Source organism: Orbicella faveolata, unplaced genomic scaffold (assembly GCF_042242905.1).
Source record: "Orbicella faveolata isolate gen_17 unplaced genomic scaffold, um_ofav_v1 contig_24, whole genome shotgun sequence".
NCBI classification, from domain to species: domain Eukaryota; kingdom Metazoa; phylum Cnidaria; class Anthozoa; order Scleractinia; family Merulinidae; genus Orbicella; species Orbicella faveolata.
Window position 1 is genome coordinate 32,233,326 of NW_028301552.1, and position 26,506 is coordinate 32,259,831.

A 26,506-nucleotide genomic window follows, 5' to 3' on the forward strand; every position below is an offset into this window, starting at 1 on the left:
AGTTTTGATTAATTGGTAACAGGACATCGTGTCGTCCAGTTTAGTCTGTAATCATACTCGTGATTAATTGTTAATCACTCGTATGATTACAGACCGAATTGGACTCCACTCAGTCCTATTACCATTATTTATTATTATTATTATTATTATTATTATTATTATTATTATTATTATTATTATTTTATTTTTTATTTTTTTTATTTGTACGTTTCGCGTCTGACAAGTGATGCAGGGCGCTACTCATTTTCATTGATCCGCACCGCTCCAGTCGCTTGTCTTGCGCACCTTTGTACCTTTGTAACGCCTCTGCGTTACCATGACGCCAGCACCTGGTTGAGCTCGTGATCTTCTTTGTTAAAATCCAACACAGCTGATCTTCAAGCACTGAGCCATGAAACGAAAGTGAAATAAAAATATCATCGACCAAAGGCGCAACTCTACAAGACTAATATATAGTTGTAGAGATTGATATGTAGTTCATCACAGAATCAATGTAAAGCGGTTGGGCTGTTAAATATGTATGAAATATTATAATATAGGAAGGGATCCCGCTGCGCGCTCTGTTTGGTCGAAAACCCATGTTTTCTCAGAGTGTAAACATAGAAAAAGCGTGTTTTATTGTTTTTCGCCACATTACCTCTATATCATAAAGCAAATAAAGAAGCCTAAGCCGTGTATTACATCCGGACATTTGAGTACAATCAAGCAATGTAGACGCTTGCGGCTCGTGTTTTCTACATTTCCCCCGTGTTCTCACATGCCCGTGGCTTCTTTACTTGTTAAATAAAAGTTAATTTCGTTTCCGCAATAAACTAAGGCAGCGTTTACACCACGCCAGGTGGATTTGAAAACGAAGCTGTATTTCTACGGTTAGGTCTACCGTCCACACTAATCCGTCACGAAAACGGATCTTTTCGAAAACGTTCTTCAAACCAGCGGAATTTGAAAACGCCGACGTTTCGTTTTCGTCTGGACGAAAAACATTTTGAAAATGGAGCCAGCAGTTTGAAAACAATGACCTCACGATAACCATACGATTATCCTGTCCGTTCTTTTTTCAAACACAAATCAAAATGACCGGTGACTGTTGCGTTTTTACATTTCTCCGGCGTAGCGTGGACGGAAAACATTTGATGCGTTTTCAGAGTGAAACCTCCGTTTTCAAATTCCTCCGTGATAGTGTGGACGGCACTAAGCCGAGGGGCAGCAAAATCCTTGGTTGCACGTTTGGCCTCGTGACTGTGCACTGCATGTCAAGTAGAGATCCAGTCAGCCAAAAACCTCAAGGATTCCGATGAAATGAGATTCAACGGGCTCTGCTTGTGAATGTTTTCTTCTATTCTTTTTTTTTTTTTTTTTTTTTTCAATCACGACCATCGCCATCAGACACTGCTACAAGCACCATTGTTGAAATTTCTTTATTTTTACTGTCGCACGAACGACCACAAATGAAATACAACTATAAAACTATATCTAACTGTTAGAAACGAATTTTCTTTCAGTCCTGGATCTAATCAAACAGACCTTTTTATTCGGTACGCATTCAGTTCAAAATATCTCGATTTTTTAACAAAGATTGGACATATTAAGAAATTTTCCATCAAATAAACTGCCAGAAATGGCGATAGGATTATTGCCGAGTGAGAGGGCTAAGCTGCACTATGTTTCGCTGATATCACGACCTCGAGCCAACGGTATTCTAATCAGGATCCAAACCTGCTACGCCGTCCGAGTCGGCAAATAGGCACTTGTTACCCCGTTGATAAGTGGGAAAGGCAAGTCTTGTTCACGCAGTCATCGAAGACTCCCGAATCTGGGAATCACATTTTTGTAAACAAATTTACTAGTAGATCAATCACCATATCAACTGGAACATTCGTATAGTTATTTGATTCTACATTGCTTATAAAGAATCTCTGCATAGAACCGTAGTGATTGTCCGATAAGAAAACGCAATACCCTTCAGACGCCGAGGATTAGTCGAATATTTTTTGACTCAAACGAGCACAGTCACGGTGTTAAACTGAAGGAAACCTGAAAATAATAGTTTACTAAGAGAGAAAAACACTAAAGAGATGGTAATAAACCATAGAGAAACAAGGATGGTTAAGGTTAGAGAAGATTGCACGGACTACGAACGACGGACTTGAAAAGTTTAGACTAAACTTTTCGAGATGCACAAACCGTGACGTGCTCCTTTAACTTTATCGATACGTACTACGAAATTGAACAATAACGATAATTGACTCTACTATAAAAACTTGAACTTTTTTGTCCCGCTCATCAAGCATTTTTTTCACTGCGCACTTTCTAAACATTTATCTTCAATTGTCGACGACTGAAGAACACCGTTCACCATCCATATTTGTACTTAAAATCCAGCTTTAGCAAGTATTTGATGTTAATTTGTCCAACATCATACACGATGTATCTGAGATCAGGTTAAGAATAATAAAGAATACAGAAGTTACAACAACAACTGGCTGAAAAAGTCCTAATACAGCGATAAAATTGAATCTAGCTGTCCGGGATCAAGCACTGACTGACGTCATGACGTCGTGTTCTTGGGTAAGAGAACTCCTTCTGACAGTACCGTTCTTAACCAAGTATAAATGGATACCATAATCTGAACTGTTCGGATTTATAGTCAGCGAAAAGTAAGATATATTTCCACAGGCGTGACTCTTAGAGCTTGCCACAGGTTTTTCCGCGCTTTACACACCGATTACAATGATTTCCCGCACTTTGCACAGGTTACACTTTTTCCCACGCTTTGCACCGAGTACACTTTTCCCGCGCTTTCCACGGTTTACACTTTTTTTTTCGCACTTTGCAGCGGGTGCACCTTTTTCCGCGCTTGGCACCGGCCTGCACCGGTTTGCGCCAATTTCACTTTATGTACTTCTAGTTCTGATGGGCTGATTTTATTAGTTGGGTGTTATCAAATTGCTTCACGCTATTTCAAAGAAAAATAACCAACTAAACGACACTCCCTTGAGGAACCAACGAATTCCCAAAGACAATATTACAAGAAATATCATTGTACGAACTGACGAGGAAGAATCATCAAGCTTCTGATCATGGATAAAAGGATACTCGTTGTAGAGGAGACTTGAATTTGCAACACTTGTGTTAGTTCCTTTTCCGACGGGAACAATCGTGCCATCCTCGAGCGTGACGTCCGCAGAGGGGTCTGGGCCTGTCTTACCACATCCTAATGCGAAAACCACAACGCATTAATCAGAAGAAAATTCAAACTCACTAAGCAATGGAAACTTTTGCAAATCACGGAAGTAATCAACGGAGGTGTCACTGAGAAATTTTAAAGTGAGTTTATGAAAGCTTAGGAAAGACTTCTTTCACTTTAGATTCCTTCGGATTTGTTACATGTTTTCACCAGGAGATCCTAAATGTTTCCCTCGGGAGGAGGGAGAGGTTGAGTAGGGGGAGAGGGTGGGTGGTTGGAAACATACTGTTTCTCTTCGCCTGATCATAATACTCATTTACCCCATGACACAGGTATAGTTCACGTACCTTTGACACTGTGCTTTCCTTTAGGAGGTTTTGATATGTAGCTAGCTGCAGTTAGTTCATGCCTGTGAAAGACAAAAAGTATTAATAAGTCCGGGGCCAAACAAGAACAAGAGTAGCCGGGATATCAAACTCTTTCCCTCCTGTGGCTAGCAACTCACATCGTCTATCAATACTCTCGGCTTTTCTCGTCGAATGAGAGACAAAGAGAGTTACACTTGTGAACTCTCAATCTTGTACTTGAGTTTCCAAGGCCTCGACCACACAAATGCGTTTTCGTATGAAAACGCATACTTTTTGATACCCTTGCTTATCGTCCACACTAACGACCCAAAAAGCTGTTGAAAACGGACGCTTTCGAAAACGGTTTCAAATCAAAGTGGAGCCTTCTGAAGACGCATCGTTTTCAAAACACTCTGTTTCTAATGTGGATAGCTGAAAACGGAGGCTTTTGAAAACGGTGCCGAAAATAGCGTCATATACTCTTGCTTTCATCAGAGTTTTAGTATCAAAAAGTATCCGTTTTTAGTGTGGACAGGTGAAAACAAAACGAAAACGCTAGTGTGATCGGAAATACTTTACTTCGTTTTCGTCGAGAAGAAAACAGATCAGTACTTTTAAAAACGCGTTAGAGTGGCCGCGGCCTAACTGTTTGAATCGATTGTGCGCTTACGGCTGGTTCGTTGGCGAAAGGATACTTACATATTTCCTAAAGCCACTTCACAGAGCATCATTAGACCAATGTTATCAGTAGGTGTGGTGCGGCAGTAATTTGCTGACTGTAACATAAGAAGAGAACAAGTCAACAACAAGGACAATGACACTGAACGAGAACAGCCAACACCATCTAAAATGCAGGCTTAACAAAATGTTCCGCTACAAAAAGGCCTGTGATGGAAACTTCATCAATTCACATCATAAAGGTGTGAAATGTTATAAATAAACAACTACTTCATTGGATTCAAGATTCTCCCTACTGTTTCCATATATTTTCCATAATTTTCCTTAGAAGAATTTTGTATTTAATCATGATGTTTTTCCGTTAAAGAATACATCATTAGCTTTTCAGTTCGACCTGACTACTTATATTCGTTAAATTCGTTACCGAAAGGTTAAGAGGAGTTAAAAATTAATCCTGTTGTTGCTCCGCTTACCTTGGACACCATATCTGCCAAAAATAATAAAAGCGAAAAATATCAAATTCAGGACAAATATTTATCTTAACCAAATGGATAGACTATAAGCGGTGCACGCATTAGGTCAAGTTGAAAATTGAACAATTCCATACAAACTTCTGTACATGTGTTTACTTAACTACGCACAAATTGCTACAAAAATAAATCACCACGTTTAAACGGTTTACTGATTTCCAGTAGAATAATATTTAGAACTATTCCTGACGCAACGATTTCGCGATTCATTCCCTGTTTATGCTACGCTGTGTAAATTCAGATACTCAGGAGCCTTGCCAAAAAAAGCTAGAAATTTGAAATATTTATAACATTGAAGCGACGCTACCAGTAAACAATTATAAATTCATCTGCGAAAGCGACTTTGACACGTACGTACCTGCGAAATAAACACCTTTACCAAACATATAGCCTGTCTGAAAGACAACACATTGACAGGTGAGAAGGAATTACTCTGTAGCGGTTATTTTTAGACCAACACTCCTGAGACCATTCAATGGGATTCAATCTTGTTATTCTTACTTCGCTCAGGACCTCGATCGGGAGTTGACTCGGGACGTGCATCACTCCACGCAACGCGTGGAGACTACCTTCCCGTTGCGAAAACGATTGAAGAAACTCTGACTATGATTAAACGGAGTTCATTTTATTACATCGCTCGCTCCGTGAGCCAGCAAGATGAATCAAATCTTGCGATGTGATTGGAAATCCGAGAGAGCAAGATGGCGCTACCTTGCCTGCTCGGAACTACCCGCTGTGTCCGGCAAGAAACATTTTCCCGAAAGCCATGTAAAAAATCCTTTATTGGCCAAACTTGTTCGGTCAAGATGGCTAAATATTGACCTCGTTCATTTTCTGCAAGTTTATCGACCACGACTCCGGATCGGTCCATAAACACGCCAAACAAAAGAACTTGGCCAGTATCCAGCCATCTTGACCTTACCCTTGGACCATAACCCATATGTATAAGTAACTTAGACTTTATAAAAGTGACTGACTCAGAAGTAAATTGGGCTAAAGAAGAAAGGTCCTTAACGAGCACTTACCACTGGGGCCTCAGGAGGCGCGATCCTGAGCCCTTGAGATAAAATGCCAGCGTAGTTTGTGGTGCGGGAGCCATGCCACAGTAAGCGGCGATTGTGCAGTTCCTTGAAAGGCTGAAATCTTTCTCTTTCACCATGACGATTCACCTTGAAGACCTTGAAGCCAAAACAAATAGACCATATTCGTACTCCCGGTATTGGACTGGAACCAGCTTGCAACTGAGGCTACGGCGAGAAGTCTTTTTAAATGCAAATGACGTTTATCTCTTTTTAATGATATTCCCCGCATGAGCCTCCATTGCAAGCTAGTTCCAGTCCAATGCCGGGAATACGAATACGGCCCATTGCGCAGCTTTGTTTTAGAAGAAATTTTAGTAAATACGAAATCGTGAACTTGAAGGTAGTGTTAGAAAGCGGTATGAATAGTTAATCAGCTTAGGGCTGTTTGACAACTTGTGTTTAGGAGACAGATAAAGGGGAGGGGAAATAAAGAGAGATAAAGGGAGTTAAAGAGAAAGAGTATTCTTGTCTTTTGTACTGGGGTTGCTGAAGGTGTTTTTTTAATGTTTAACACAGGTATTCTTTCGGATAAATTTTAGGAGTGTTAAATTACGGCTCAGGAGGCGCAGTTAGAGTCCTGGCTGGGGACTGTTGAGAAAGACACTACTCTCACAGTGCCTCTCTCCACCCAGGTGTATAAATGGGTACCATCGAATTTAATGCTGGGGGTAGCCCTGCGATGGACTAGCATCCCATCCAGGGGGGAGTAGAAATATCTTAGGGTAGTCGCTAGTGCTTCATGCCACAGAAACCGGGATTAAGTGCTGGCCTGATGGGCCACTTGGCACGTATGCAGACTTTTTTTAAATTACAGCTTCATTCCCCCCACCCCTTGCTGTTTGGTGCGCGGACAAGAAAGTAGAACATTCTTTAAATTACAGTGTATTATATCAACAAAAACAACGCAATGAAAGCAAAAAGAAGGTTAGCTCGGAAGAGTCTTTTCCTCCATATGTTAACTGTTGATTAAAGCAGAAGCAATGCAGTACGTTTATCTCACATGAAATAATAAGAAACGTTATTCACCTCCAGGACTTCCAGCTCGTACTGAGAGTGTGTTTCAGCGTGTGTATTTTTCACGTAATCACTGATCAAAGAATATTCCTTACAGTCCTTGGCAAGAACCTGAGAAAAAAGAAAAAAAGTGACTGAGATTCAATAAATCCGCATGATTCTTTCACCTTTTAAGGCTGGTTTCCACACGATACTGAGCTGCGATGGTTTTCATCGCTACAGGAAAGTTGAGAGATCTTGTGAGGCAAAGGAGAGAGAGCCTCGAGTGATCGAGTGGTTTCAAGCCTTAAGACTCAAACCCGTCAGGTGTTTCGCCCAAACACGAAGTATTGAATTAATTCAGAAAAATTTGATTTACTCTTTTGATTCAACTGTAGTTGCATTCTTGAAATGAACAGTTCATTTGTCAACCCTCAATTCAACGATGGCCCGGTGCCATATGTGGGTTGAGTTTGTTGTTGGTTCTCGCCTTGCTCCGAGGGTTTTTCTATGGGCTTTCTGGCTTTCCTTCCTCCACAAAAACCAACATCTCCAAATTCCATTTTGACCAAGATGGAGGACACTCATGAAAACCAGCTAGGGCTGATGTGGCTTCCTCTCTAAGTAATAAGGTGATTTATTTATTTAAGTACGAATTCCGAATGCGAATGTTGATCGGATTATTGCCTGGATTTTCATAAAACAGGCATGTCGATTTAGCGTGATCTCTCGAACATGTTTACCTGGCTGGAGTAACAAAATTATTGACTCACCTCTAAATCAGTTTCTAATTTTTCGTAGTTAAAGTCTAAAGGATCCTTTGCCAGATCACTCTCCCCACTCTTCAACAAACTGTAAGCTACTTCAATGTCAAGCAAATTGTCCAACATGCCCACTTTAGCCTAGAACAAAGTAAAAATAACTGATCAGTTAGTACTAAGAAAAACACAAACATCTACAGTTTTTCTGTTGTCCCTAATAAGTGTCCGTGCCTGGGGCCTGTTCCATGAAAGCCCTGGAAACTTTTCAGGCCCGCAAAGCGATTTTTAGTTAATCTGTATCTAAAAACAGAAGGCTGTAGACGCCTGAAACTTCTTGTATGAAGGGAACTTCTAGTCATATTAAAAATATGTAAATTAAAACAGCTCTGTAATCATAAGTTTTGAGATTTTGCTACGGCTTCCTTCGAGAAATGGACTCCAGCCCAGAAGGGTGTTAGCATTTGGGCCATGAATTTAGGCCCGGCAAAGTAAGTTAAACAAATCCGAAAGCCCTCAGGCTGTACTTAGGGCAACCTCGTTCCCAGGCTCTCTCTCATTTGCCTCCCTAAAGGAGACGAAGTCTGGGAACGGGGTTGTACGTGGGGCATCACAGTAGCTCATCAATACTTGGACCATCTTTCAAACAGGCTTGCAGTATTACGACCTTCTTGGTAGGCCCTTGATTTATAGGTCATCCTCGTAGGTCCCCAGTATTTGGACCATGCATCTTAGGAACTACTTAGCTTTCTGTAGCTAAATACAATGGTCTCATGAAGTCAGTTACCAATGATGACATGATGACAAATGCAAAAGAAGTATATGATATGATGCTTATAACAAACTGAACAACAAAGAAATTACGCAACGAAAAGCAAAGGATATTTTTAATTTATTACAATTTATTAAAATTTTAATTTATTACAATTTATTACAATTTTAATTTATTGTAATTTATTACAACTTAATTTGTTACAATTTTTTCTACCTGTTTCTTGTTTTCTTTAGTCTGGTAATAATAATGAAACAAGAAGAAATTTACGTCCATTTTAATTTTTTCATTACCTGAATTAGTTCCAAGTTGTTTAACATTGGCGGCTTCTTCATACCAAAGTCATGAGGAATCAGTGTGTAGAACCTGTTAGATGCATCCAGAAGAGCATTGGCACTACTACCATCTGAAATCAACTGTCATTACACCAAACAAAACATCAGTTAGTTACAGGCCTTCAAGGGGGAACATAATTATTATGACAAGATTTTCGGCAATTTTCACTTTTGGAAAAGTTGCAATACAAACAACAGTAGGGAGTTTGTGTAACCACGAAGGCGACACTGGGGACAACACGATTAAAAAAGTCGTTTACATTAATTGTTACTTTAATTGTCACTGTCAAAACTATCATGAAACTAAATGTGGGACACAGCGATAGATTTAGAAAAAAATACATTAAAAATCAGTTGTCGTGGTTCATGTTCTCCACACAATGCAGAATTTGGTCATTTCACGTTCTGTATTGCAGAGGAGGGTAAAGAAATGAACCAAGATTTACAACGCACGTGCTCATTTTAATGAGCAAAACAATTGCCGTCGTGCAAAACAATATTGTCGTTGCCGTTGCGGTTTTCTTAAATTCCCTACTGTTTTACATTATATCAATCAACACTAAAATTAAAGCAATTCACATTTACAATTTTGTTCAGGATACGATTACTTACTTTCTGTGCTTCTCCTAAAACAGAATAAGCACTTTCTATCTGTCGCCTTGTCAACTTTCCCAATGGCATTTTCTTCAAGTCGATCTAAACAACACAAAAGCACGTATTTGGTGCGATGAACATCGAAGAGCACCAAGTGTGGTGTACGATAGTTAGCAATAATGGCATAAATGTGTTATGACTAGCAATTAGATGGAGCTTGAGATTTCTATTACGTGATAGTTGACGAGGGCACAGCCCAAATTGTTTTAGTATAAATCTACTAGTCGTTCAAAACTTTATCTAAGTCCTGTTCACAGACACTTCGAAAACGCAAGGAAGTGGCTGTCATTTTGTTAACAACCGCACACTGCTGGGCTACTTATGTAAAAATATGCCTGTAGCAAAGCGATGAGTAATCTGAAATGTCAGCGGTTTCCCACCCTAAAACTACCTCAACTGACCTTTCAGGTTCTATGATGAAACTGCAAAGATCTTGCAATTTATTGGGTTTAAACTATAAAAGGGTTTGATTCATGAAAAACTCACTTCAAATTCTACAAGTGTTTTCTTCATAGACTCAACATCAAATATCATTTTAATAAGCTCTTGGACAGGAACAGGTAGCAGGGATTTACTTCCTGCTGCAATAGTTGTCTTAAGCTCCTCGTCATCCTGAGGGAAGAAATGTGAAAACATCACTTATTTTCCTTGCCACATACCGTAAACCGCCACCTATAAGCAGCCCCCCCCCCCCCCCGGGGTTATAGGCCCATCTACCTGTAAGCAAAATACTACTTCCAATTTTAACCCCTCCAGATATAAGCCACACATCTAGTTTAAAATGAAATCGATCTATTACGATGTCTTAAAGCTAAATTAAAAACTAGTATATGAAAAACATATTGTGATCAACACTACTGCACTTTATTTTGAAACATTTTATTCATTCCGCTTATAAGGGCCCCCCCTCCACCCCGCCCGGATATAAGCTCCTCCCCCTTTACGAAGTTGTATAAGCCCAGGGCCTATGAGCAAGCGACAGTTTACAGTTACTTTTGTGAACCATTTCGCTTTTGGTTTTGTTTGAACCTGTTCTTCTCCCGGCTTGTGAAATTAAACTGCTCTGACATTAACCACACATACCTGCCCATAGTCAATTTCCAGTGGATAAAATTTATTTGGGTGCTTGACAAAGTTCTTTCTGTCCAGCCAGCTATTTCCTGTATATGCAATATTACCAATTATAAAATAAACAAATCCATACTAACAAGTTACGGTTTCACTGTACTGCACAACACAACCACCAGAGAATAAATGTATCTTACAGTTTAGTAGAAATTTTACTGTGTAGTATTGTCCCGGGGGGGTGGGGAACTCTCATATGAAAAGGTCGGGGGTGCTCATCATTTCGCTTAGTAGTTTAGACAAAATGCCACTATTTTACACTGTGAAGGTTTCTTTTAGGGTGTACTCGAAGAAAAACATTAAAAAAACCCAACCCCATTTCTGCTTTTAGGCTCAATTTCCACCTCTCTAGAGTCCAGTCTACTAGCACACACTAGTGCAGGCTCCTTTCCCAAGCAGTGGCTGGCAATCAAGCCTATTTCATTTTAAGTGGTATCTTTTAAGAATCAAATAAAGTTCGAGCCCCACCTAGATTGGTCTCCTTTAGGGTTTTGATTCAAATTTTCCGACGAGCGTCTCCAACCTTTTCATATGGGAGTTTCCCCCAGGAGTACTGTTGTTGATTATTCAATGAGTTCTTTCGGAGCTAAATTCCAAATTTGCCACCTTTTGAATCTTTTGCATAAAATTAATGTAAGAGCTACAAAATCTAAATGACTTCATGAGCCAGTCTCCTGGTGCACTAACATCCTGACAACTAAAACTTACTTTGCGCATAATGGGTAATAGTAATTGTAATTGTATCTTTATGTTATGCTTCGGCGGCATATCAGACGAGTTTGGTTGAGCGATGGTTTGTATTTTGGCGAGAAGTAGTCCACCCATGGTGAGACCAGAGGAGCTTGATATACCATCAAAGTGTACCAAAAAGGTACGATTAGGTATTTACCGTACACATGTTCGGCCAAGTGAGCATGACGTCACTGCCATATCGGGTCAGTGACTTGATATTGCAGGATATTAGGACAGTAGACATAGCTTCTGATTGGCTAACTGTGAATTTCAGCACGGTAAGGTCAGTTACTGTACCTGTTTTGTCGGCATAAAGTTCCATGAACTTTTCAATGGCTGACCTTGAGGATCCACAACGCTGTAAAATTCAAAACATTTCTCCTGATTGCTTGACACTAAAAAAGTATTTCCACTGACATTTTTACAGACATTAGAGAAAGGATGTCAGTTAAAGTTATCATTTGCGTCTTAGGTACATCTGATGTCACATACAACACAGCAGAGCATTTGGAGAGCAAAAGAACAAGCAACGTAATTATCTTGCGCAAGCTTAGATGGAACATTACATGGCTTCTTTTACAACAACAGCAACACTTTATTAAGGTATTTCCATAAACACATGACATCACCTATTTAAACTAATGAAAATATAATAACATCTAAAATATCATCCAAAACAAGACTTATGGAAATTCATGTCTAAACGAAAATTCATGTCTAAGGGACATTCCCTGGAAAATACAAGCAGCAAAATGTACAGATGAGTGTTTGAGTCCTATGCCTCAAAGTCTTCTCTGCTCAGACTAAAATACCTACCTCCAGTTTGTTTCCTCCAATGGTTGTCCCAACTCTTCCCCACGATCGGAATAGATGATAACTAAAGATTTCAAATACATGTATGAGAGAAATGAACAGCCGTTGTATGCTCAAAACGAAAATCACCAACTTCCCACTGGCCATTAATTGTGACATTATATCATGCTGCTGTAAGCACAAAGACAGTGGTGTATGTCTCCTGTCAAATTGTTGAATTTCAAACAATCAAGACTTGTAGTTAGCAAAAGTGTGAAAAGGTATACTCACGAATTGCCATGGTCAGCTTTTAAAATCTGTAGTTTGTAATAAGAGTTGGTGCCTCTAACAATGTCAACTAAGCCCAAAGTAGCACTATAAACTGTTCCTTTTTCTTCAAGCACGTGGCATGTGTCTTCCATCTCTGAAACAAAGAAAGTACTATGCTAGTTAATAAATACATCCACATTTACCACAGTTGATTAATTGACTGATTAATTTTCACAACTTGTGTGTACTTGCTCATTATATTTTTTTTACTTGTGTGGAGGGTTGTAAGCAAAAATGAGATAATGCTGTTCCAATCCCAGGTGGCCCCCAGCGCACACTGCTACCCTACGCACTATCTACAAAAGAATAGATAGTGAGTAGTATAGCCAATCAGAGAACAGCATTTGTGATAGAACGCTAGTAGATTTATACTAAAACTCGACAGAAACATGGCACATGTTTTCAATTTCTTAAATGAGCCAGCAGAATAAGATGACAGGGGAGGGCGGGGGGTTTATATGTTGACCACTACCTGACTCTGGATCTACTGCAGCTCCACCTTTCACAGCAACCTTCATTTTCTTTGCCAATCCACTTCCTACAATGTTAATAAAACTACAGTTATTCCTAAAGTTGTATTTCTAGCCAGGGTACATTGATGTAGAAATCAAAATTGTGGAATTGATGTCAAAATATCGACACAGATAAATGAGGTGGTTGGATATAAGTGAATTATACTGATTGATCTGATTAAGACTCTGATCAAGCATTTGTTTGGGACAAAATAAAGTGGCCTTATGAATGAATTTGTGGTCATAAGCTTGTGTTTCACAACACATGTTCTCGCAGTTAACACTGCAAAATTCTATGTTGTACTGATGAAACGGAGATTCCAGAAGGTTGAACAGGAGCACAAATTTTTGCTCATTCCTTTGCAAACATGTTTTTGCTTCTTGCTGTTAAACAGACAATGTTAAACAGCACATAGGTCAATTAATGGTCACATTAAGGCTGTAATTTGCTCACTTTACTCTGTATATATAATTTATTACAAGTACCTCCATCTGAAGCACTTTTCTTGACCTTAGCCACAGAAGGAGGGGAGGGACCATCTGTCACACTAGTACCCTACGAATATTCAGTTGTCACAAGCTAAGGGTTATTTGTCTTATTCAAGGCTAGCAACTTTGTTTATCTACTAATACAAATACTACATGGAAAATTTTACTCTGCCTGATTAAGGTAAGATAAAGATATTTCAGTCATGAGTCTGCTACTGATGCAGTAACAGTTTTCATTCCACCAAGGTGAATTCACAAAAAAAAAAACATTTGGTAAAAAGGTTGTTTCACTGCATTCCTATGCAGTATTATGATTGAGTGGAACTGGGAACATCTACCAGACTTACCTCTACTAATACTTCTGTACTAAAATGAAACATAAATCTGCATACGAGCCACATGGCCCATCATGCCGGAGCTTAGTCTGGTTTCTGCAGCATGAAGGAACTTGGAGTATTTCTACTCCCTCCTGGATGGGATGTGCTAGTCTATTGCAGGGTCACCCCCAGCATTAAATGGCACATAACAACAGCTAAATTATAAACAAATGGTAGACCTTTGCATTTCCCCATGATGCAATGCTATGCTGTGAAATCAACAGTTTGGCCCCGCCCTTTTTCACAGCCTCCAAGTAATCTTCACTGACAACTGGCACATCAAACTTTTCAGCGTCTCTCATTTTCTTGCTTTTCTTGTCTATTTCAGCTACAAAAACACAGATTTCATACATTAACATCTCACATAATTATATACATTTCAAAAGCTTTTCTGGACAAATGAGTGAATAAATGAGAGAGTAAATGGAGGATCTCAAAAGGTAAGTATGCACACTTTCAAAGGCCAAATGGTGGTTAAGAATTTCTTTAAGTTTATCAAACAATTATATAAAAAATTCAACGCAAATATAATCAGCGACATGAGGAGACATTCATGGATAATGGATCTTGGAATTGGGCAAGAACAAGTCCTCACAAGTGGGAAGCAAGAATACAAGGTGGTGAAGCAGATCCAAAGAAATAGCAAAAATGGCATAACCTTGGAGCATTTTTCAATTGCGTGTCATAAAACCAAAACCAGACCAATAACTTACCAATTACACTACTCAGCCAATCTCAAACCTTGGTAAAACCAAAGCTAAAACCAAAGTAATTCTGATTATTTTTGACACTGACTTGATTGAAAACTGTCCTATATAATATTCTGCAATAGAAAAACCACAGAGCAAGGAGCCACTAAAGAAGATGCAGGTTGGAATAGGGAGAAAAAAAGTATGAGTCAAGAGTTCAGACCTCTCCTCTTCATCTTCCAAACATTGCAGAACTCAACTCATGTACTAGCACTAGTCAACAAGCATACAAGGATCCTTTGAACCCTAGGAATATTGAAGACAATGCTGAATTACCTTGCGTACTAATACAGCAGTCAATAACTGCATTTATTTTCTCAACTACAGATCCTCCCAGATCTTGTATGGCTCTCGTGATTTTCTCCTAAAAAGAGTAAACATGACTGTATAAGATGTGAAGCATGCTGCATTAATTAACAACAGCAACAACAACTTTATATCATTTCTTAAAATAGACTTAATTTATTTTTAATATGTAGTTTGAGAGATGCATATGAGAAGCCATCTATTGTTATTTTAGATCATGTGTACTAAAGGCATCTGTGATAGAGTGTCGATCAATACCCTCAATTGACACTCGATCGACATCTCAATCATCACTTGATCAGCATCTCGATTGATACTTGGGCAATATTTGATCAACCTTTCTGTCAACAGTCGTCGAGTCTGAGTCAGCTAATTTTTGCAGACATACCATCAAGTGTCAATCGATACATATCAGTTGGTCAACACTCAGCCAATCATTAACAACTTTGCTCTTTGCTATTATTTTGGATAATGGAGGATGTGGAATGTGGCAGACGAGCATAGAAACAATGTCTCTAGGGATAGCTACATGTACCAACTGTTCTGTATTAAACAGAAACCTTGCCTGTACCTTGCTTTGTTGAAGTCTGCCAATGACTACAAATTTCATGTCAGAAAGTGGCTTGCCAGGTGCAGTGGCAGAAAGTGGAGAAGCCCTACAATGGTAAGAATTTTATATAATGTATCACTTCTACTTGATTGTCCAGATAACTGGTGTCTTGAGAAAAACTGTTGTTCTAGATAAACGGGCCTTTGATCATCTGAAGAGTCAAATGAAATACTGTCTGTTAAATAGTCAATATAACTCTCAAAGTGTTAGTTTGTATTCAGTGGGATCAGCATATAGTTTTCTTTTCATTAGGAACACTATCAAAAATAATGCAATCACCATGATACATGCATTTATTTATTACACATCAAGATGCCTCCACTCACATAGAAGTAACAGCTTCAGATTTGATTAGTGCTTTAGATGACGTGACAGGCACATCAGGCACTTTTGGGAATATCCTCTCTCTTTTCTTGAACTTGAAATTCTTCCTGTTGAATTGAACTCAATGCTAGATATCAAACTTGAACACTGGTAATGATTTATGTCATTACCCCCTAAGAGTGCAAATTGGCACACAAGATCATACCTTTGTGAATATTTGATAGATTTCTATGAATTTTTGCCATGAAAATTGTCTTGTGAAGATCTGCTCATTGAAGTCATAAAAGTTTGACCCCCTCCCATCCAAGACGTGGTTGACCACCCCCAGAAGTTTTTAGCTCGTTTTTCAGGATGCAAATGGAATGTAAGACTTGTTTCATATCAAGCTACGCACTAAGAGTTGCTAAATAAGCTATAGTTTAGGGGTATAACTAATATAGTAGAAGATTGATCTATTTTTGAAGTCATTCATTTTCCCATTTTAAAGCAATTTCTCTCAAAATGTCTACCTCCTTCATAGCTGCTGATGTCAATTCTTAAATAAGCTGATCAGTGGCTTTCAAATTGCATATTGTACACAGGCAGAGTGTCTTTATTTGCCGATTTGGGAAAAACTGCCGTTCACCTTAGGGGGTAAAGGATTAAACCCTTCAAACTGACAGTATTTACCATTTGGATGTGAATGGTCTAAACATTTGCAATCTCCAAAGGCTCTACATGTCTCGTTAGGAGTTAATAATAATAATAATAATAATAATAATAATAATAACAATAATAATAATAATAACAATTATTATTATTATCATGTAAGATTCAAGTTTGTATGAAAAAGTGCTCAATAAAGTTTGTTATTACTTATAAATAATAATAATAATCATCATCATCATCATCATTATTATTTAATAATCTTTATAGCAAGACACTTACATGTAACTCTCACAGAGCCTCTCTCCACCCAGGAGTATACATGGGTACCGGCAAATCGTTGGGGAAACCTAACAAATTGTGGGGGAGTGACCTGCGATGGACTAGCATCCCATCCAGGGGGAGTAGAAATACTCCTAGCTGTTTCATGCTACTGAAACTGGGAAAAGCTCCGGCAACTATGAGCTATGAGTCTTTTAACTCCAAGGCTTCACTTTTTTCTTTTTTTTTTGGAGCACTAGTTTCTCCCATCAAAGTGTCAGGGTTGCCTGACACTGATCCAAAGGCATCCATTGAAAGATAGTCATTTATGAAGAGCTGCCATGCAATTAATCCTTAATCAACATGTTGCTCTTTGGACAAATCTAAAAGACTAGCATTTGAAAAGTAGTGCCACCCCCCCCCCCCCCCCGCCCCTCCCGCCTTTATTATTGGGAACATTTATTGAGCAGAATATTCATTACAAGGGATTCTCTTGACAAGAAACAAATTGCATACAATTTCACACTCACAGAAAGTCTGACTCTTCCTTCAACTCCACAGAAATTTTCCACGTATCTCGCTTGGGCTGCTTTGTGACAAAAGTGCACTTGGTCCAGCTTGTTAAGTTTCCTGTGCAACAATAACCTTCTGTCCTACAAAAAAAGTACAGTACAAGGAAGCTCATTTGCAGACAATTCCAAAGCTGCAGCAAACTTTGTCATTCAATCATTAATTATTTGTTCATTGTTCAATGGAGAACTCTAGTATTTTCACACACAGACTAAACTTTAGTGTTAAAATATTAATGAAAAGGAGATCTAAGAATGCTGACATTTTTACCAAGATTGTGTCACCCTGTATGCTTTGAATCAGTCATCGCATATAAGTATCTTGAAGGTTGCAATTTACTACACACTCATAAATAATTAATCACTTTACTTGCAAGTAAGATATATAACATTTCACATTTCACAAACCTATAAACAAGCTGACCACCATTACATTCTTTACAGGGAAGTAATCTTCCAAATGTCATTCCATCAGCACATCTGTCCAAGAGCTAACAATACAAATAGGTTATTTTTTAAATATTATTTTATTTTTTGATTATTACCATGCCTGCTTGTTAGGGGTAGTGAATGGTAAGTGCAAGACTTTGCAAGAAGGCGAGACTAGAGTTTTTCTTTGCGAGCCTGAGACGTTTTGTCTTCTTCAGTTGCGAGACCAAGACTTCAAAGTGTTTTAAATGTGAACTTGAGATGTTCAGGTTCTAAGATCCTCAGAGGTCATTTATAAAACAAAAAAATCAGTACTTCAAGACTTTCTTAGCCCACAAAAAAATCGAGACTGTGAGACAACTTTGTGCAAAAATAGAGACTGCGAGACGCACATAACTGCTAAAAAAAAGGAGATGGCAAGACCCGTGAAATTTGAGGAAAAGTTCTGTTAGACCTATGGTGTTGAAGGACCATTCAAAACCCCTCTTGTTCTGGTTGCATTTTGAACTTGAAAAACACATGGTTACCACAGACAACACTTTCAAACTTCTCTGACTTTTCCCTGTAAAAATAGATACAAAATGTCAGATATAGTAGTGGCCTCCTGCCTTCCCTTGCAGCTGTCCTGTCCACCCGTTTAAGACAATCAATATAATGAATAACATGGTCTTCATTCTGCTGAGTTTAGAACAAATTTACTTTCTTCGTTAAGGAAAAACATACTTAATGCATTAAGATAATGGTGGTTCAACCCAAAATGTTTCTTCCATGGCCAGCCTGCAATGGTGTTAATCAGTGGTGTTATAATTTCAATTTTCACTGACTTTTCTTCAAAATCTCCATTTCCCTGACTCAAAATAAAATGTCTGAGATCTAAATTGAACAAATATTCCATACCAGTAAAAAATTCCTATTGAAATCAGTGTTGTCTCTGATTAGTTCATGGTTTCGAATTTTCATGCCTAAGCAGGGGCGTAGCCAGGATTTTTCTAAGGGGGGGTCACACTGGATCTGTCAGGACAAAACAAGGCTGTGAATTGGAAGGTATACAAGCAGCAATGGGAAAACTACATCATTGTAGCACAGCTGGACAAGCAAACAGAAGAGTACAGAGTGGCACTATTTCTCTACTTGATAGGATCCGAGGCGGTCAAGACATACAATAGCTTTGATTTGAATGAAGAGGAACCGGCGTAAGCTATCAGAGATAATCAAGGAACTTGACAAGTATGCGATTGGAGAAACCAATGAGACTTATGAACGCTACATGTACGTATGTAGGAGAACTGAGAACACTTGCACAATCGTGCAATTTCTGTACTTGTTTACATGATTCGCTAATACGAGATCGAATTGTCCTTGGCATACATGGTGCTAATACACGCAAGCGCCTATTGCATCAGACCAAATTGACGTTACAAAAATGCATTGAAATTGTAAAGAGTGATGGAGTTTCAAGCACCCAGCTGAGGAACATGGACCAGACCACCAAGCCAGATGAGGTCCATGAAGTTGAATCCAGAAAGCCAAAGAAACCAGAGCACAAATATCCGAAGTAAACAGGCCGGTTTCCGAAACATGCCAACCAGAAGCCAGATAAGGAATGGATGTCAGCAAGAGATAAGCCATGCGAGTTCTGTGGAAGAAAACATTGCAAAGGGAGAGACAACTGTTCCGCTTGGGGCCGTGTTTGTGGAGCGTGTGGCAGAAAAAACCACTTTGCGGCACAGTGTAAAGCAAAAGAAAAGGCACACAATGTTGAAGTCGAAGACGAAACAAGTGAAGAAGAAACAAGCGAAGAAGAATTCCTTTATTGTGTGACTACTAAACCACAATTGACAGGAACTGTCAACAGCGTCACGGAACACGAAATCTACGCACAGATGTTTATCAATGAGAAGCCTGTAAAGTTCCATATTGATTGTGGCGCAACAGTAAACATATTACCAAACAAATACGTCAACAAGCAAGATATCCAGCTGACGAAATGTGTCTTGCAGATGTGGAACAAGACTGAACTCAAACCAGAAGGGACCTGTCGCATGACCTTATGCAATCCCAGAAACCGCAAGAAATACTCAGTCGAGTTCATTGTTGTGAAGGAGAATTTGACTCCATTGTTGGGCTCAAAGGTGATCCAGCAGATGGGACTTATAGAAGTGCACGAGGGGAACTTTGAAAAAGTAGCTGCAACAAAATTAGCAATTAAGAAGGCACCAACAGCACAAGAGATCATCAAGGAATACAGTGAAGTGTTTGAAGGGGAACTGGGGGATGCTCGAAGGACAACAACACCTAGACATTGACCCTGCAGTGCCGCCTAACACTGCCCCTTCACGATGTGTGCCATTCACCATTCAACCAAAGCCCAAGGCTGAGCTTGAGAGACTGACAGACATTGGTGTACTGATGCCTGTTGATGAACCCACAGACTGGGTTAGCAACCTTGTTGTTGCTACGAAGGAATCAGGGAATTTGAGACTTTGTCTAGACCCACAACAACTAAATAAAGCACTAAAGAGAGAGAGATACCCACTCCCCGTGATAGATGACGTACTTCCAGCTCTCTCACAAGCAAAAGTCTTCACCAAAATTGACGCCAGAAATGGCTACTGGCATGTGCAACTAGATGACGAGTCAAGCAAGCTGACAACCTTTGACACACCCTACGGGAGATACAGGTGGAAACGACTTCCATTTGGAGTCAGCGTAGCTAGTGAGATATTCCAAAAGAGGCTGAACCAGGCACTTGATCGGCTTGATGGCCTGCTGACCGTGCATGACGACATGGTGATCTGCGGAGTAGGAAACACAGAAGAAGAGGCAACCACTGATCACAACACAAAACTACAGCAGTTCCTACAGCGGTGCAAAGAGAAAGGGGTGAAGCTAAAAAAGAAGAAGCTTCAGCTCCTGTGCAAAGAGATCCCCTACATGGGACACCTGGTCACAGCAGATGGGCTGAAACCTGATCCAGAGAAGATTGAGGCCGTGCGCAACATGCCCAAACCTGATAACGTCAAAGCTGTGAAGCGATTTTGCGGGTTTGTGAACTACCTTGCAAAGTTCTTGCCTTGACTGGCTGAGGTGTTAGGGCCCATCCAACAATTGACACGCAAGGAGGTGCTATGGCAGTGACAACATGAGCATGACGCAGCATTCGAGAAGGTCAAAGAGCTTGTGATGCAGGCACCCTTGCTGAAATACTACAACCTGGAAGAAGAGCTCACTGTCCAATGTGACGCGAGTGAAAAAGGACTTGGGGCCACCCTCATGCAGAATGGGCAACCCATAACATTTGCAAGCTGCGCCCTGACAGACCCAGAGACTCAATATGTACAGATAGAAAAGGAGATGCTAGCCGTAGTGTTTGCGCTTCGATCAGTACGTATATGGTCGCCCTGTAACTTTCCAGAGTGACCATAAACCGCTAGCAGCCATCTCCAAGAAACCACTCTGGAGTGCACCCAAGAGACTCCAAGGGATGCTGTTGAAAGTGCAGAAGTATGACGTGTCCATCGTCTACAAACCAGGGCTTGAGATGTATCCGGCTGACATCCTAAGCAGAGCATTTCTTCCCACAACTCAGAGTGATCAGGGAGAGTTTGAGCGTGTGAGTGCTGTCAAACTGCTGCCAATGACTGATGAGAGACTCGAGGAGCTGAGGAACAGCACCTGTGATGATGAAGTTTTGCAACAGCTAAAAGAAGTAATCCAAACTGGCTGGCCAGAAGAGAAGCAGCAGCTCCCGGCCGTACTTGCTCCTTACTTTAAGTTCAGGGATGAGATGAGCATCTACGACGGTCTCGTTTTCAAAGGCGAGCGACTCCTTATCCCCAAGCTGATGCATATGAAGATGAAAGAACGCATTCACAGTTCACACATAGGCGTGAACAGCTGCCTGAGATGAGCCAGGGAGTGCATATACTGGCCTGGCATGACTGCAGAACTGAAGGAGTACATATCACAATGCGAGACATGCAGCAAATATGAGGCAAAACAACCAAGGGAATCCTTGAAACCCGACACAAAAGCGGGCACTGTCATCAAGAAGCTGAAGTGCCATTTTGCAAGACAAGGAATTCCAGACATTGTGATAAGTGACAATGGTCCACAGTTCGCTTGCGAGAAATTTACCAACTTTGCAAACGAATGGGGTTTTGAGCACCGACCAGGGAGTCCTGGGCACCAACAAACGAATGGCAAAGCAGAAGCAGCTGTCAAAGATGCGAAACGCCTCCTGCGTAAGGCCAAAGAAGCCAAAGGAGACATCTACCTTGCAGTGCTGGCACTGCGTAACACGCCCACAGAATCAATGGGGACCAGTCCCGCCCAACAGTTGTTAGATCGACGTTGCAAAACACAACTTCCGACAGCCAAAGAGCTACTAATGCCGCAGTCTGTATACACTGAAGCAGTAAAGAAGAAAGTCCAGGCGAGACAAGTGCGACAAGCCAAGTACTACAACAAGGGGACCCATGACCTCTCCCCCTTAGAAGAAGGAGCTGTGGTGAGAATGAGGCCATTTACACTTGGACAGAAAGCATTGGAAAAGGCAACGGTGACCAAAAGATATGATGAACGATCTTATGAAGTCGAGTCTGAGAAAGGAACCTACCGACGAAACAGGGTGGACCTGAGAGAACAGCCTGTCCCACAGAGGCCTCTAGAACAAACTCCCAGCCAGGAACCAGCATTGACCCAGAACAAGGACCAGACAAAGACCCTAGCTGAGACTAACAACCTACCTGATACACTTGAGACCATCCAGCAACACCAGGAACAGCAACCCACACCTGCTGCTGTCTCACAACGTCCTAAGAGAACCCTCAAAGGGCCTGCATACCTTAAGGACTATTCACACTAGAAAACTAGGGACTTTAAACACTTGTTTTTCAGTTACTAGAAACCGGACTTGACATTTGAAAGGCTATGAGTGATTTTCACCTAGAACACTGATTATCAAACTGATAATTTGTGATGATTTTGGTTTGGAATTGTCTTTCTTTATTTTCATCCTAAAGGAAGGGGGATGTTATGTGACTAATGTATGTGAGTTACCGGTCACGTGTCATGTTTAATGTATGATGTTGGATCACATGGATTTACCGTGTAAGAGTCGAAGATCTATCGCTTGAATAAAGGTGTTAGAACTAAACACTCACCAGATTGTCATGTCGTTTTAACCACCTGTTGTAAGTTGTTTGCTTTAAAAAGGCTTACAAAAGGGGGGTCATGGGCACCCCAGGATCCCCCTAGCTACACCCCTGCTAAGTAAAACACAAACTCCATATACTCAGATCTCTGTAGATCATGATGCAAAATATTTTGGGTTGAAACACCGGCACCTCTTGAGTGGGGGCAGAATTATATGCAGCATCCTCTTTTTATTCAGGCAGTTCAAGGCTGTTCACTTACAGAACTTTCTCCTCCCTGCGAGTTCAGTCCATTGTCTTCAAGCATCTCCCTGAGTTCTGGTAAGGAACAATTCTTCTGCAAATCATCTCTCACTTTCCACAACAATTTGCTTTGTTCCTGGTAAAACAAGTTGTTTTAAAACAAAGTACATGTAAACTACACTGTCTCATGTGCTATAGCCTGTTCCTGCTTCACCTATCAAGCTATAGCTTTACTACATGTAGATCTCAGTCTATTTTATTTAAATAAAAGCAGATACTCGTACAGACATGTAGATTAAATGACCGATACATATGCACTACGGCCCTGATTACTATTTAACAAGGGGCACTCTCAGGCCAGATTTCTGCTAAGCCATATAACTTACTAATGACATCCCTTAGAGGTCTCATTGGTCACAGAGTCGAATTAAGAACAGTGATGCACTGTGTAGTAAATCCTTTTGAATGTTGAGTTTTCTCCAGTAACAAATAGACTATGTGCGAGTTATCTTGTAACTCTGTTTCAAAAAGAGTCTTCATGCGAAACTTTTCATATGAAAATACATGTGATTTGCATGAAAATGAACCTGTACACTTAAGCAGAACTTATTTTTATATGAATGGTTTCACACAAAGGCTCGTTTTGACACAGAGGCAATAGGCAACTTGGAAATAGCCTATTAGTCAACAGCATTATAACCCACAATATACACACCTTAAGCTGTTTTTCAATCTCGTCTTCTTCCGCTGTCTTTTTCCTTTTTGCATCAACTTCATCTACAGCTTGAGCTTTTCTCTTGCCTCCTTTTCCAGTCTTTTTTCCTCCACCTGATCCAAGCTTACTCTTCAACAAGTCTTTATCTTCTTTCTTCAGTTTGGTAAATCCAGAGAAAGACTCGGCTGTTACAGTTGACTCAACTCCTAATGAAGCTCTGTTTTCGATGAAGCAGTCTACGTGATGCCACCATGGGATTGGGACTCCTGCTGGTGCATTAGACTCTGCATCAGGCTCCATGACCTTAGCAAGGCGAAGTTCTCCCTGACAAAGAAACGTAATGAATGATCGTTATTACACCTATGCCAGCTCTCCCCACCCAGATTATCTAGGAGTCTCTCACATCGATACAGACCGAATCATCCAGCCTCCCATAGAGCTCAACAGATCTCCTGGGCAAAAGAAGAAGAGTGTATAGAATACATTTTTTCAGGCATATTTTGGCTGATTTTAGTTGGGGCGGGGGGTATTGTGGGTTATTTGATGTATTTTTAGGGTTGAATTGGTGGAGCTCTACTTTAAATGACTTTTTTTTAGAGTCAAGAAGCTAAAATTGGCGATCTCCCAGATTTCAAATTTTTTCTTAGGTTGGCATCTCCGACTTTATTTTTAAAAAGTTTAAACCTTGAATCACTAGCTATGCTTAAATCCATTTGGTTTATACAAAGAAATAAAACTGTAAGAATTTGTGAAGCCTCACCTTGTCAATTTGATCTTTACAGTTCTTGCATTTACTTCGACTAGACTTGGCATATTCTGCCATCAGGTCATCCGAGCCACTGCTCGCCGCAGCAGGTTCTGAGCTCTTCCCTCCTCCACCACCTACTTTTCCCTTGATCTTCTCCTGATCGTCCCATCGCAAGGAGTCAAAACCACTGATATCATTGAAAGTGTTCACTTTGTGCTTTTTAAAGAAACAGCTGTAGTGGAACCAGTTGGGAATCTATAAATTTAAAGCAAAGTCAATGTGGGACTCTTCTCAACACATAAGCCCATCTATGCCAACTCTCCTGGATTATCCAAGAGTCTCCCGGATACAGACCAAATCTCCCAGTCTCCCATAGGGTGAGAAATCACACAGTTTTGGTCTACAAATTATAGGGTATAATTTAGTGGAAAAGTGACCAGTGTATAAATAATTTAGTCTAGAACAGGGTTCTTTACTTAAATTTATGTAATACAAATTGAAACTTGAAAGTAACTTTGTGAGAAATTTGTTTAGTAAGCATATGTTGGACTGAAATAGTGATAAAGTTTCAGCATGGAAAATAGCTAGTCTGGGATTGGGTAGGAATATTTAATGCCTAGTCTAGAATAGGGTTGCAAAATCATGCTGAATATGGTCTAGTATAGGGTAAGAGTTTCAGTGTCTCAGTGGCACACCCTACCCAATGATTTACAGAGTACATGTACCACCCCCCCCCCCACCCCTCCTGGTTTCGTCATCAGAATTTAAATTTGCTCCGACACTTACGTATGTTCCCACTAATTTTAAACTTGTGGACTGGTAAATATTACAGTGTAGCATTATTCGCATCTCACGGTGATATTTTCGTTCACTCTCTCCTTACTGCGGCTCTCGATCAGTCTCCTCTTAGATGTTTATCGTTTTCCCGAAACAGGCATGTAAAATCATTTAAATTTATATCCTTCAGCCTTAGAGACAAGTTTGCCACAAATGAGACACTATCATATAAAAACGCTACGGCAAAATTATCTTCCTTACCTTGCCGTCAAAGTGAGGAGACTGAAAAATAACGAAAGAATAACATGTTAACGAAACCCATTCAGTGCAGCCATTTCGATCTATGATCACACGCGCGACATCATGGCTGATATTTGTCGGGATAAAATCTACCTAGTTCTCCCTATCAAACAAGATTTTACAAAAAGATTCCTTACCTGGACCATCCTAGCTACCCTAAGGCTTTCCTTGTCAATGTTATTCTTACAGAATTTGCAAGAAGAACGACCAGATTTCGCATATTCCGCTTTGTATGGCAGATCGTCCGCCATTTTGTCTAGGGACTTGATGCGTAAAGACTGGATGGGAACCTCATTTTGCTTTTGATTGGTTAAAATTACGCGCCAAATTCTTTGAGCGACAACTGTAGCCACGTGGTTTGAAAAACAAAATATGGTTGTGTGAATCTGTTGGCTCGTCGAACAAAAAGAAATAGGCCATTTAATTTTACGAGTTGCCTTAAACGCCGGAGTTCTCGTTTAAAACTATTCATATTAAGACAAGTTTGATCCGTTTATTCTGTATGAAAATGAACGGCAGGCAGGACACATTTTCACATGAATGGTTTCTAAGCCTGGTTTTCACCAGCAACGCAAGCGCAAGCACAAGCACAAGAATCAAAATTTTTCCTTTTTCTTGTACTTACGCTTATGCTTGCGTTTGCGCTGCAACAAGTGAAAACGAAACACTGCTCAGGCATAACACAAGCACAAGGATATTTACCATACGTGGATATGTTTGGCCAGTGAAAACACTGGGTCCAGATCACCTCGCGCCTAAACAGTTTGGAAGGTTCGGATGATTTTGCTTGTGCTTGTGTTTGCCTCGAATTTCGTTTTCTCTTGGCTCATCCCTATTGCTTGCGCTTTTGCTTGCCCTTGTGCTTGCGATTGAGTGAAAACCAGGCTTTAATAATACTCAATATGGAGATGAGAACTTTCACTCCAACTCTCTTCAAAATATGTCTCAATCGAAAACCAAGTTTTCTTCCCTTTTTGATGG

The 26,506-nt window shown here is 40.1% G+C and overlaps 1 protein-coding gene across 1 annotated transcript; it reads right to left on the reverse strand.

The window, feature by feature from the left end:
* Positions 1 to 1,402: 1,402 nt before the first annotated feature.
* On the reverse strand, positions 1,403 to 25,793 carry LOC110056198 (poly [ADP-ribose] polymerase 1-like). The gene is made up of 29 exons (XM_089291529.1): positions 25,663 to 25,793; positions 25,487 to 25,507; positions 24,461 to 24,703; positions 23,701 to 24,024; positions 23,005 to 23,121; positions 17,566 to 17,648; positions 17,119 to 17,241; positions 15,685 to 15,789; positions 15,320 to 15,404; positions 14,719 to 14,806; positions 13,873 to 14,021; positions 13,314 to 13,383; positions 12,788 to 12,853; positions 12,277 to 12,409; positions 12,010 to 12,070; positions 11,491 to 11,551; positions 10,420 to 10,496; positions 9,823 to 9,948; positions 9,295 to 9,378; positions 8,641 to 8,763; positions 7,591 to 7,719; positions 6,851 to 6,949; positions 5,768 to 5,920; positions 5,101 to 5,137; positions 4,686 to 4,699; positions 4,234 to 4,310; positions 3,535 to 3,596; positions 3,097 to 3,214; positions 1,403 to 2,431 (listed from the first exon to the last, which is right to left on the reverse strand). The coding sequence occupies exons 1-29, from the start codon at positions 25,774 to 25,776 to the stop codon at positions 2,353 to 2,355; spliced, it is 3,021 nt and encodes a 1,006-aa protein (XP_089147655.1). The 5' UTR covers positions 25,777 to 25,793; the 3' UTR covers positions 1,403 to 2,352.
* Between the last annotated feature and the right edge of the window lie 713 nt (positions 25,794 to 26,506).

Excerpts from the sequence above, each read along its gene's own strand:
- LOC110056198 (XM_089291529.1), bottom strand. The coding sequence starts at position 25,776 with ATGGCGGACGATCTGCCATACAAAGCGGAATATGCGAAATCTGGTCGT. Across the intron at positions 24,704-25,486 it reads CTCCTCACTTTGACGGCAAG|ATTCCCAACTGGTTCCACTA; the intron begins GTAAGGAAGATA and ends TTAAATTTATAG. Across the intron at positions 3,597-4,233 it reads GAAGTGGCTTTAGGAAATAT|GCATGAACTAACTGCAGCTA; the intron begins GTAAGTATCCTT and ends TGTCTTTCACAG.